Below are 13,936 nucleotides of genomic sequence, written 5' to 3' on the forward strand. Positions count from 1 at the left end.
CAAGGGGTTGCTTAACCCCATGGCATCATTCACAGTCCTTCAGGGCCCAGGAATCAAGGTTCAGAAGGTTTGATATAGAAGCTCTCTGAATTAAAATAATAGAGGGAAAGTAGCATTAGAGTAAGACACACATAAGCTATCTTGACAGTTTAAGGAACACAAAATTTTAAATAGTCCCTTGGACAGTAAGGAGATTAAACCAGTCAACTCTAAAGGAAATCAATTCTGAATATTCATTGGAAGAACTGATGCTGAAGCTCCAATACTTTGGCCCTGATGCAAAGAGCCGACTCAATGGAAAAGACCCTGATGCTGGGAAAGATTGAAGGCAGGAGGAGAAGGGGGTGACAGAGGATGAGACGGTTGGACAGAATCATCAACAGGAATTTGAGCATGGTCCAGAAGATGGTGAAGGACAGGAAGCCTGGGGTGCTGCAGTTCACGGGTTCACAAAGAGTCAGACACGACTGATCGACTGAACAACAGCAGAGCATTCAAATGTGAGTCTGCTACTTCTGTGAGCAGCAAAGAGAAAACACAAACCTGCATCTCTTATGTTTGGAGTACAGAGTGGCCTTTCAGAGTGACCAGGGGAACCTGGGAGCACCCTGTGGGATGGCCTCAGGCCATCATGACCTCCCTGGGGGTCAGCCTAGGGTAGTGCTCCTTCCTCCCCCCAGAGCATCACAGGGCAAGGCTGCAGGTGTTCGTGGGTGAACCTGTCAGTCCTGAGGTGGCACATGAGTGCAGGAAGTTGCAGGGGTTGAATGGACTGTCCAAGGGTGGATATGAACAGATTCTATTTGGGGTGGTGGTGTAGAGTGATGAAATATTGTATTCCACCCCAACACCCACTCTGGCAATAACAGGACAAGAGGTAGCCTGAGGTCAAATCATGTTACTATCCAGAAACAGCCAGGACCTGGGGACTGTCTGACCGGAGTTGGTGCATGCACACTCAGGCATCCCTACATTCTGGGAACATGGAGATCAGGTGGCATGGGACCCAGGGACCTGCTCATAGCGGGGGCCTGAGGACCAAGACTAGACTGGAACCTATGGGTGGACTCTGGGATCCAGAGGTGGGGGAGGGTGGATTCCACGAGTAACAGACTCTCCAGGGAAGCGCCTGCTCCTGTTTGATGAGGGATGCTCTATTGCACAGCATGTGGGAATCAGAAGGGACCTGTGAGAGTGGTGGATGAAAGAAGAGCTGCCTGGCATCGTGGGCTAGAGATCCACATGGAAAGCAGTGTTCCCGGAGGCGCACAGGCTCAGATTGGCTGGGGCAGAAACCTGGGACAGTGGAGGGTGCAATTTTGGCACCTGAGAAGATAGCTCTTCCACTTGAAAGATTCCACAGCTTCAGGAATTGTTTTCTCAGCACAAAAGACCACACTCCCCAGATCCCAAGTGGTCCCTGATGTGGGGGTGGGAGAGACTTCTGCAGCCCCTGATGGTCCTGGGGTGAGGGATGTAGCATGATCACCAGAGGCCAAATTTGATTCAAAGTCGAGCCCAGTTCCCCTGTCCTTTTTGCCAAAAGTCCTGAACATTATCTGGTGTTTTGGGTCCCTATCCCTGGGATGATCTTTCATAAATGATAAATCAGCATTGAGATTATAATGGTGAATCAGAAGCAGGAATACCAACAAAGCTGGAAGGATATGCACTGATTATTTTTTTATCTCATGATGACTTTCTATCTCACGACCTTTCATTCCAAACATGGTTGCCTGCTATCTTCCCTTCCCATGGCCTCTTTATGTCTGACTCCAAAATGGGAGATGGCAGGGAGGCACTCATAAAATTGCTTTATTATTAGAGTGGTGGGTTTTGAAATCATTGGAGCGGTGGTAAGAAAACTTCCCAGACAGGAAACCCAGTCTGCACCAGGACTTGATTCCCAGCATCCACTGAGTCTTCCTCCAAACCAGGCTCTAGTAGTAGTGTTCGGGTCTTTAAAGTGTATGTAAACTCCAGTGCCAGCCTCCCTGGGCATCCAGAGCTCTCATCTGAGAAGCCACTTTAACTTCCTGACAAACCTGATCAGGTAGAAAGCCCTGTCCTATTGCATTTAAAAATATTTGCAGACCAGTTTTTTTTTTTTTTTTAATGACTTATAGAAAATAGAGAATACTTAATATTTTTACTGAAGGCAGTGCAGTTTCTTTTGAAACATTAAAGAAATCATGCCTGATGCAAGCCTGGGTAGCATCAGATAAGAAGAGCCCAGAACCTCTCTGCTGCAATGTCAGGTATAATCCCGCCATGGCTGCAGGGACATACAATCTGCTTGCTTGGCAGCTGGGTACCAAGTTTGACTGTGCCAGGCCAGAGTGGAGGCTCTCTGTTTCCACTGTCTCCTGTTTTCCTGGTAAAAACTACCTACACACCCACTGGCAGGTCTCCCACGACCATGTGCTCAGCCTAAGCCTGTCAGTGTTCACAGACTCAGTAGTGTTGTTAAGCAAGTACATGAAGATCAAGTGCAAGCCATCGCTCTGTTAGCTGTTGTTTTCGTTTAAATGTGATCACTGGAGGAACAGCGTCACTGTGTATCTTCTGTCTCTGTGCTTTTATATATCTTCTTGAAATTATGTTTTTGCTTTTCAGAGTTTAAACATTGTGCTTTTAGAGGGTTAAAGATACCAGATGCCTGAAGTTGAAATTATGTACAAAGCTTGTTGTTTAGTCACTCAGTCATGTCTGACTCTGCGGTCTTGTGGACTGCAGCACGCTAAGCTTCCATGTCTGGTTTGCTCAGACTCATGTCCGTCAAGTTGGTGATGCCATCCAATCATCTCATTCTCTGTCATCCCCTTGTCCTCCTGACTTCAATCTTGTACAAAGCTACCTGAGGGTTATCAAGAACTGGTAAAATGAACTGTTTCATAAATGCACCTCTCTGCTAATAGTCTATATGGTTTGAGAGACAGAAACTAAGATTGGCCAGCTCTAAGAACATCTGTCTTTGATGAACAAACACTCACTATGAATTTTTCTTTCTCTGGTCCCCTCCACTTACCTGGTACAACATTCAAACACAGTTACCCCTCACTTTGAGTCTTTTGATCTCTTATATTTGCTCTCTCTCCCTCCCATGCCTCTGCTTACCCTCAACAACTCTATCTTTCAAACTGCATCCTTCAGGACTAAAAACTCTGGCACCCTGAGTGCTGTTCTGTAGTCACTAATTCTACAAGGGATGGGAACCTGTGTGTTCCAGGTGTCCCCCCCTCTGTCCTGACAGGGGTGCCCTCTGCTGGAGCAGAGCTGTCCACACTCAGGCCTGATGGTCCCAAGGAGGGAAAGCCCATTAAGAGGAAGTGGACATCTTTGTGGTCCCATGTCTACTCTAATACCAGCATCAAAAGTATGGAGAGAGATGTGGGGAAACCTTCAATTTCTGCATTTTCAAATTCTACCCATTTTAAAAGATTTTTTCACCCTGACACTTCCCTTAATCTCCTCAAAATGATGGTGCTGTCCTCCCAGGCATCTCTGTGCACCTTACTCTTTTCCTTGCACTGTGATTAGCAGGCTGTACTCCTGCCTTGCTGTCTTCTTTCTCAAAACATACATTCTTTCATTCATGAAGGCAAGGTCCATGGTTGACTGTACTTACATCCTTCAGAGGGTTCTGTATCTATTAGAGCCTAGATATGTATTAGTGGGATAGAAAACAATTTTTTTTTTAATTGTTATTCTTAACCACCTTGCTTGGGAGATAAGTGGTAATATTAATGAATGTGATTTTTGCAGGAAGATCCCCTAGAGAAGGAAATGGCAACCTACTCCAGTATTCTTGCCTGGGAAATCCCATGGACAGAGGAGCCTGGTGGGCTACAGCCGAAGGGGTCAAAAAGAGTGCGACACAACCTAGCAACTGAGTGACCACCACCACCAGTGAAATGCCTCAGTCAAACATGTGTTAGACTGGTGTAACTCAGTGAACCAATGTTTTTAAAATGACCAATATAGTGTGTTACAGGCTTTGCTTGTGGCTCAGCTGGTAAAGAATCTGCCTGGAATGAGGGAGACCTGGGTTCGATCCCTGGGTTGGGAAGATCCCCTGGAGAAGGGAACGGCCACCCACTCCAGTATTCTGCCCTGGAGAAATGTACTGTACTGTACATGCGCTGTATAGTCCATGGGGTCACAAAGAGCTGGACACAACTAAGCGACATTCACTTTCGCTTTCATAGTGTGTTACAAAATTGTGACTGTGTGCAGTTTCTATTTAAAGGGCAAGAAAGACCAATGGAATAGTGTAACCAAGTATGAAAAGTCATTAATGTTATTTCAAATCCCACATGGTAACTATTTTATTGAAAACCACGACTGATTGAGTTTTGGTATAGAATCACTGAAGAATATCCACAATTATCTGAGAAAGCTACTAAAATATTCTTTCCTTTTCTGACAATATGTCTGTACAAAGCTAAATTTTCTTTATTAATTCAACCAGAACAGTATATTTTAACAGTCTAAATGTAGAAAGAGATATCAGAACTGAACAGTCTTCTATAAAACCATATTTTAAAGGCATTTGTAAAAATGTAAAATGATGCTCCTCTTCTCATTTATTGTTTTGGAAAATAGAATCATTTTTCATTAAAATATGCTATTTTTAGCATGCAAAATATATTCTTTTTGTTGGGGAAAGATGGATCAATATTGGTCAATGTTGGTCCTCAAATCTTGAGTTTCCTTAATATTTCATCAATTTATTATTTTTAAAAATTACCACTTCAACTTTGGATTTAAGTGATATGACTTTTTGCCCTCTAATTATTGCAAATCAGTTTCTCTAGAATATGACATTTAGCAGTCAAAATTATGTATTGATATGTCCACAATGTATTAATATTTCAAAGCAACCTTATTTCAGAACTATAATCTGTTAATGATACAAAAGTATAGCACTAGCCCCAAGCATCCAGTATCATGCATCAAACCTGGACTGGCATCTCGTTTCATACATGATATTTTACATGTTTCGGGAGGAGGGTTCAGGATGGGGAACACATGTATACCTGTGGTGGATTCATTTTGATATTTGGCAAAACTAATACAATTATGTAAAGTTTAAAAATAAAATAAAATTAAAAAAAATAAAATAAAATAAAAAACAAAAAAACAAAAGTATAGCAATAGATAGCTTGATATTTTCATTGTCATATTAGAAAAAAATAGATTAACTGGAATAAATTCTTGTAGCTAGTCTTTAAGTCTCTGTCTCTCTCACACATAGCACTGAAATTCACTTTTAAGTCCAATCTCCTAATAAATAAGATGGTAGAGATCCTTGAAAACCTATACACAGCATAGTTAAACAAGAGGAAGTCTGATTAAAGCTTGTGGTCAGGAAGACATCTCAATCTACACAGTAGCAAAGCATATAAATGAAGAAAGACGTAAGCCATTCAGTATAAACTAGATGTACAACCATTTGCTAGTGAGCAATGCTCAGTAGAAGCTGGTCTACTTTATGTCCTCTCTTTGGTGGTTTAGCAACCAAAGTACAAAAATAATTTCACCCTTTCCTATAAGATCTGTCAGCAACATGGACGCTAAGTATAATCCTATATGCTTTATCTTCTTGTAGGGATGTATGTTAATAATGAGGTTTCCAGTTTCTTGATTTCACAGTGGTCTTAAAGAAGGAAATCTATGGACAAGCTTGCAAATGACAAAAAGCATGAAGAGACCACTGAAAAGAACACATCTGAGACCTTGCACTAGGCTTTTCCATGATAAAATCAACAGGAGAGAAATCTGGGTGCCAAAGGCAGCAACCCACTCATCGGCTGGGCTGCTCAGAGCCTGAACCCATGGCCAGGGGAGTTGAGGGAGGGAAGCCCAGGGCTCCCTGCCCTGGACACATATTCTGATGCACACTCTGCATATTCTGACAGTCGCTGAACTTCTACTAGCCTCTTCAACTGTATATTTAAGACAGGAAAGCATCAACCCCCCCAGCTGCAACAAACCACATTTTGTTTTGTTTTGTTTTTAAACAGTGTGCGTGGAGACCACTGAAAATGGAAGCCCCAGAGCCCTATTTAGGTAAAATGAAGAGCTCGTCTTCCTTACTTTTCACCGTGAGGTACATGGACTTGCTGACGTCCGCGCCCACATCGTTGCTGACCTTGCACAGGTAGTAGCCACTGTCTTCTTCCACCACGTGCTTGATCAACAGAGACCCATTGCTGAGGACCTGAATTCGGCCATTCAGGGCAATCGGTTGGAACTGGGGAACCCCAGCACCTGGAATAAAATAAAATAAAGAGGAATGGTGATGCCAACAGGAGTAAAAACAGGGAGACAATGAACTCAAGGTCATCAGACAACACGGGGAGGTGACGGAAGACAATGAACTCAAGGGCATCAGACAACACGGGGAGGTGACGGATGCTGAACACACATCCCACGGGGAGGTGACGGATGCTGAACACACATCCCAGCAGACAGGCCCCTGATGTGCCAAGACTCTTTTTTCTTTCTTCTGATAATGAAATTCTTGTTTAGGGAGAAACATGTTTATTTAAAATGATAGCATTTCAAACGTTGAGATAAACAGTAAGAGACCTTACAGATAGTTTCCACATAAAAAGCCAGATTTGATGAGCCTTAACTGGTTGATAAATTATTCACAGAAATCACAGTAGAATGACTACAGAAGTAGACATCTTGTGTGTAACTAACTTAATTTGTTGTGTTCCCAGGGACTTAAAATGAATGTAAACAAGAATGCTTCAGGGGGAGGACATTTGAAGACTTCCCACAATGCACACATCTGAGACTACAAGGTGAATACCAATATTGCAGACTTCCCTTCTAAGCGTGGTCTAGAAATACAATGTACTATTAATACCATTTAATGTTATTAAATAACTGTTAGATCATTGCACTAAGACAGCACAATTAAAACACCTTAAAGTGCTTGCATTCAAGGATATATAGCCCATTTGTCTATGCTATGATCATAAACATGATCCATATAAAAGATCCATATGAAACTATTTTGAAAAATAAACTTAGAAATAATAAAACAGAAGATAAGGGAGATTTCTGGGAAAACAGTAGTTGGTTGAATCAGATGATACTGCTATGTTGCTTTTCCCCCTTCTGGGACTTAGGAGGGTGTGGTCTAGGCCTTGAAAGGCTGATAGGGTTTCTCATATTCTGATCTGAATCTGAAGATTTGGGGAGAATACCCACAGGTGAAGACAACTCCTTCTTTCTAGAGAAAGCCTGAAGCATGGGCCAAATATGTGCTCTAGAGAAGAGCTGCTGGTTTCTGTGTCCCCAGAACCTATGTGGGACCTGAACAGGTGAGAGGTCACCCACTCATGTGGGAAACTTCAGACTTTGTGTATGGGGAAATGAAACAAGAGGGGATACACTTCTTCCTATAGTTTCCCCCATAACTCATCATTTACTTATTGGTGTCCTCAGGTCACAGTGACAGAGACTACTGCTGTGCCTTCTCTTCCCTGTTTCAGCTCCACCAAAGAGACAAAGGAAGTTAACTATGTATCTAAGGGGACCCTCCACAATGAATTTGAAAGGCAAACAGCATTGCTAAAGCAGGTAGGTTCTACCAAAAGAGAACTTCTAGAGAAGATATATGAATTAATTCAAATTTAAAACATAGAATTCCATTTCTGAAAAGGATGGAGAAAGACACAAAAGAATATCACTTCCATTCTAACCACCAAAAGGAGATGGTTAATCTACAAAATCATACTTTTCTTGGAATAAATCACAGAGCAGAAGTCACAGGCAACTGGGTAAAGTTAGTCTGCAAAGAATTTAAAATATCCTACAAGGAGCTATGGCATATGTAAACAATCTCATGTTTGGTAGAGAGTGAGAGAACAAGATCCTGGACATACAAGCAGGAAGAAGTAAAGAACTGGAAATAAGTATAGCCCAATTCAGCTTCTACTCTTTTATGCATCAGAGTATTATAAGATAATAAAATGTTGTAAGATACAAAAAAAAAAAAAGAAATAAGCAAGCAAGAAGGACCAGAGAGGAAATCATCAACAGTCTTGAAAGCTTAGTATGAAACTGTCGAATAAGAACTTTATGACAACTATGACTAATAACCATAGACAGGTAAGGGATTCAGAAAGAACATTAAAACCATACAAAAGAGAAAGACATAAATAAAATGTTAGAAACAACATTTCTACAATATTAGATGTAAGGAATTCCTTAATCTAATTAGCAGATTGAATACAGTAGAGAAAATAATTAGTGAACCTGAAGCTAGGCCAACAGAAATTATCCAAATTAAAACAAAAAGTGCAAAAGAGTGAAAAAAACAGAATAGGTTGTCCTAGAGCTGTAGAACAATATCAAATATTCTAACACTGGGTAGTGACAGTCTAAAAAAGAGAAGATAGGGGCAGAAGAAATAATATTTGAAATATAGATGACTTTAATATCACTATCAATCATTTTGACTGAACTGAGATTTATAGAACTCTACATCCTAGAACAGCAGATTCCATGCTAGTGTTGAGTGCACATGGAGCAGTTACCCAGAGAGATAGTATTTTGGGCCATAATAAAAAGTTCAATAGATGTTATAAGATAAATTAATACAGATTATGTTCTAGTTCCAGAAAAATATCTATTTCTGTTTTACTGACTATGCTAAAGATTTTGACTGTGTGGATCACAATAAACTGTGGAAAATTTTGAAAGAGATGGGCATACCAGACCACCTGACCTGCCTCTTGGGAAACCTGTATGCGCAGGAAGCAACAGTTAGAACTGGACATGGAACAACAGACTGGTTCCAGATAGGAAAAGGAGTACATCAAGGCTATATACTGACACTGTGCTTATTTAACTTATATGCAGAGTACATCATGAGAAATGCTGGGCTGGAAGAAGCACAAGCTGGAATCAAGATTGCCAGGAGAAATATCAATAACCTCAGATACGCAGATGACACCACCCTTATGGCAGAAAGCGAAGAGGAACTAAAAAGCCTCTTGATGAAAGTGAAAGAGGAGAGTGAAAAAGCTGACTTAAAGCTCAACTTTCAGAAAATTGTGATCATGGCATCCAGTCCCATCATTTCATGGCAAATAGATGGTGAAACAGTGGAAACATTGGCTGACTTTATTTTTCTGCGCTCCAAAATCACTGCAGATGGTGACTGCAGCCATGAAATTAAAACATGCTTACTCCTTGGAAGGAAAGTTATGACCAACCTAGACAACATATTCCACTCCAGTGCTCTTGCCTGGAGAATCCCATGGACGGAGGTCCTGGTAGGCTGCAGTCCATGGGGTTGTTAAGAGTCGGACACGACTGAGTGACTTCACTTTCACTTTTCACTTTCCTGCACTGGAGAAGGAAATGGCAACCCACTCCAGTATGCTTGCCTGGAGAATCCCAGGGATGGGTGCCTGATGGGCCGCTGTCTATGGGGTCACACAGGGTCGGACACGACTGATGTGACTTAGCAGCAGCAGCAGCAGCAGCAGACAGCATATTGAAAAGCAGAGACATTACTTTGTCAACAAAGGTCGGCCTAGTCAAGGCTATGGTTTTTCCAGTGGCATGTATGGATGTGAGAGTTGGACTATAAAGAAAACTGAGAGCCAAAGAATTGATGTTTTGAACTGTGGTGTTGGAAAAGACTCTTGAGAGTCCCCTGGTCTGCAAAGAGATCCAACCAGTCTATCCTAAAGGAGATCAGTCCTGGGTGTTCATTGGCAGGACTGATGTTGAAGCTGATACTCCAATACTTCGGCCCCCTGATGTGGAGAGCTGACTCATTTGAAAAGACCCTGTTGCTGGGAAAGATTGAGGGCAGAAGGAGAAGGTTGATGACAGAGGACGAGATGGTTGGATGGCATCACTGACTCAATGGACATGGGTTTGGATGAACTCTGGGAGTTGGTGATGACCAGGGAGGCCTGGCGTGCTGTGGTTCATGGGGTCGCAAAGAGTTGGACACAACTGAGCGACTGAACTAATGTTCTAGTTCCACAGAAAAACTAACATTGAGATCAATAACAGAAATGTATCTGGGAAAAACCTCAAATATTTGAAAATTAAACAATGCAATTCTAAATAACTCATGAGTCAAAGAAGAAATCACCAAAATAATTAGAAGATATATATATATATATATATATATACACACACACATATATTTTTGAGTTGAATAAGAATGTAAATACAGTATATCAAAATGCATGGAATGCAGTTAAAAGCAACACTTAGATGGAAGTTTGTAGCATTAATGTTTGTATTGGAAAAGGAAAAAGATCACACATCAGTGATCCCCCTTCAGAAGCTATTCAAAAAGAGCAAATAAAATCCAAAGTTAGGAGAAGTAAGGAAATTAATAGCGAGAAAAACTGAAATCGATGAAATAAGAAAACATAAAAAAACTAAAGAAAAAATCAATAAAACAAAAATATAGTTCTTCAAAAAAATATATGATAGATAAACCTCTATCAGGACTGGTCAAGAAGAAGGAAGAGATATAAGCTACAAATAAAAATCATGAAAGAGGCTATCACTGCAGCCCTTACTTGAATTAAGAGGATAATAGAAAAATATTAGGAATAATTTTGTGCCAATAAATTTAAAAGTTTTATTAAATAATAAATTTCTGGGACAAAACAAACTCTCAAAGAACAGTCTGGAAAAATTAGATAACCTTAATAGTCCCGTATCTATAAATACTTTTAATTTATTGTTAAAAATCTCCCACAAGAATATTCAAAGCCGAGACAGCTTCAGTAGTGAGGTTAGCTAACACTTAAAAAAATACCAATTTTACATGAAGTCTTTCAGAAAATACAAGAGGAAGGTGTACTTTATCACTGATTTTATGAGGCCAACATCATCTCAATGCCAAAATCAAATAAATACCTTAGAACTACTGATCAAAATCTACAACGAACCCAGACATAAAAATCCGTAACCAAATGTTAGCAAGTTAGGTTTATCAACATATAAAAAAAAAATATGACCAAGTGAAATTTAATCTAGGAATGCAAGGTTGGTTTAAATTCAAAGATTAGTTAATGAAATTCTTCATATCAACAGACCAACAAAGAAGCACAATATGATTACTTGAATGAATACAAAGAAAGAATAAAAAATATTTTATAGAATTCAGCAATCTGATAAGACCCTGGTAAAAATCTCATAGTAAACTAGTTGTAAAATGGAATAACTTGAGAAAAGATTTGAAAAAAGTCCCAACTAGCATCATTTTTTTACTCAATTGTAAAAACTATTTTCCACCAAAGATCAAGAAAGAGACAAGGAGTTCTGGTCTTGACCTTTTTATTCAAGGTTATTCTGAAGATTCTAGCAAGAACAATAGAAAAAGTAAAAGAAATAAAGTGCACATATATTAGAAAAGAAGAATGGAACTGCCTTCCCTCATGGATGACAGAATTATTTATAGATGATCAAAAGTGCCTATAAAACAGTTGCTAGAAAAATAAGTGAGTTTAGCAAAGTCATAGAACACATGGATACATCAAAATATAAAATTTAAAGCTAATTGTATCTATATATGTAACAGGTAATTGGAAACTGAAATTTTTAAAAAGCAATAATATTGCATTAAAGCATGAAATATTTAGAGATAAATTTTAACAAGATAAATGCAAGATTGGCCTATTGAAAACTGCAAAAGTTGTTGCTAACAATTATAGAAGACCTAAATAAATGGAGATGGACTATTCATTATACTATGTTCATGGATAGAAATTCTCAATATTTTCAGTGATTGGAAATCTTTTTCTATAAAAGGCCAAAGAACAAATTGGTTTGCAATCTGTCACAAATATTTTATGTTTGCAAGTCTGTGACATTCCTTTTTTCTGTCATTGAAACATGAAAGCAGTGATAGAAAATACATGTGTGTGTGGGTACTTAGTTGATCAGTCGTGTCCGACTCTTGTGACCCCATAGACTGTAGCCTCCTAGGCTCCTCTGTCCATGGGATTCTCCAGTCAAGAATATTGGAGTGGGTTGCCATTTCCTTCTCCAGGGGATCTTCCCGACCCAGGAATCGAACCCAGGTCTTCTGCACTGGAGGCATACTCTTTACTCATTGAGCTACAGAGGAAGCCAAATACATAAATCAGCACAATCATGTTTCAATAACACTTATTTACAAAAGCAGGTTTTGAGCAGGATTTGACTTATGGTTCAGTTTGCTGACGTCTGATTTAAAGGTATTACTGATAAAAAAAAAAAAAAAAGTATATGGATGTAAGTGAAAGTGACTCAGTCATGTCCGACTCTTTGGAATTCTCCAGGCCAGAATACTGGAGAGGGTAGCCTTTCCCTTTGTCAGGGAATCTTCATAACCCCAGGACTGAACCCAGGTATCCCGCATTGCAGGCAGATTCTTTACCAGCTAAGCCACAAGGGAAGCCCAAGAATACTGGAGTGGGTAGCCTATCCCTTCTCAGCGGATCTTCTCAACCCAGGGATCGAACTGGGGTCTCCTGCTTTGCAGGCAGAGTCTTTACCAACTGAGCTATCAGGGAAGCCCATATGGAAGGATGTAAAGTTAGAGGAGTGGTATATACTAGCAATACTCACACACCTGCTTTAGTTCTGTATCTCATATATAATGTATGAAAGAGATTTCTGTGGTGGCTTACACAGCCTTTCATAACATCATTCTAATAGATAAATGGTTTTAATTCATCTTATTTATAAAGAATTCAAAATCAGGGATGAAAAAAACATTATAGTAGTTTTTAATGTTGAGTTTTCCAAAAAGTTTCTTTGGAAAGATGTCATGCAATAGTCATGGAAAAATGCAAACAAATGTTTTGGCCAACTCAATACTTTCGGAGCTACTTTCTTCAGTATCAGCTACTGGTTGTTTTATAAAGTAAGAAGAAACGAGCAAAATTATTCCTACACCTTTTACTCCTTGGGAATAGACCAAAAAATTATCAAAATGCATAACATGCAAAATTACAACAGAAACACATACAATATTAATTATTTAAAACTTAATTCATATGAATATTCACAGAATATTTAAACAGATGTTTGATGATTAATGAAAATATTTGCCATAAGGGTGGTGTCATCTACATATCTGAAGTTATTGATATTTCTCCTGGCAATCTTGATTCCAGTTTGTGCTTCATCCAGACTGGCATTTTGCATGACATACTCTGCATATAAGTTAAATAAGCAGGGTGACAATATACAGCCTTGACGTACTTCTTTCCCAATTTGGAACCAGTCCTTTGTTTCATGTCCAGTTCTAACTGTTTCTTCTTGACATGCATACAGGTTTTGCAGGAGACAGGTAAGGTGGTCTGGTATTCCCATCTGTTTAAGAATTTTCCAGTTTGTTGTGATCCACACAGTTAAAGGCTTTAGCATAGTCAATGAAGCAGAATTAGATATTTTTCTGGATTTCTCTTCCTTTTTCTATGATCCAGTGGACGCTGGTAATGTGATCTCTGGTTCCTCTTCCTTTTCTAAGTCCAGGTTGCACATCTGGAAGTTCTTGGTTCATGTACTGTTGAAGCCTAACTTGAAGGATTTTGAGCATTACTTTGCTAGTGTGCGAAATGAGTGCAACTGTGCAGTAGTTTGAAGATTCTTTAGCATAGCCTTTCTTTGGGATTGGAATGAAAACTGACCTTTTCTCCTTTAAGCACATATAAAATTGTGCTTTGTCTTTACAAAATAGTGATTATTGTCCAATTACTAAGCACCCACTATGTGGTGGATCCAGGGCAGTTTGCTATGGTTACAAAAGACGGCATCCTCTTTGTCAGCTTCTCTCTCTCAGGTCAGAACCCTCACTCTGGGGAAATGTGAGCTGTTACATTGTAAGCCTCCCTGTAAAGAGAGTTCCTCAAGGGTTTTCTTCAAACAAAGTTCTGTGAGAAGCTGG

General features: G+C 39.7%; 1 protein-coding gene across 1 annotated transcript in view; it reads right to left on the reverse strand.

Annotated features, from left to right (window-relative positions):
- The window catches only part of DSCAM (DS cell adhesion molecule), a 696,196-nt gene that overhangs the window by 228,475 nt on the left and 453,785 nt on the right, over positions 1-13,936 (reverse strand). Inside the window, exon 11 of the mRNA XM_061425997.1 lies at positions 6,100-6,273. Coding sequence (XP_061281981.1) covers positions 6,100-6,273 — 174 coding nt within the window. The remainder of the gene's footprint in view (positions 1-6,099; positions 6,274-13,936) is intronic.

The sequence above is a fragment of the Bos javanicus genome, chromosome 1 (assembly GCF_032452875.1).
Source record: "Bos javanicus breed banteng chromosome 1, ARS-OSU_banteng_1.0, whole genome shotgun sequence".
Lineage (NCBI taxonomy): Eukaryota > Metazoa > Chordata > Mammalia > Artiodactyla > Bovidae > Bos > Bos javanicus.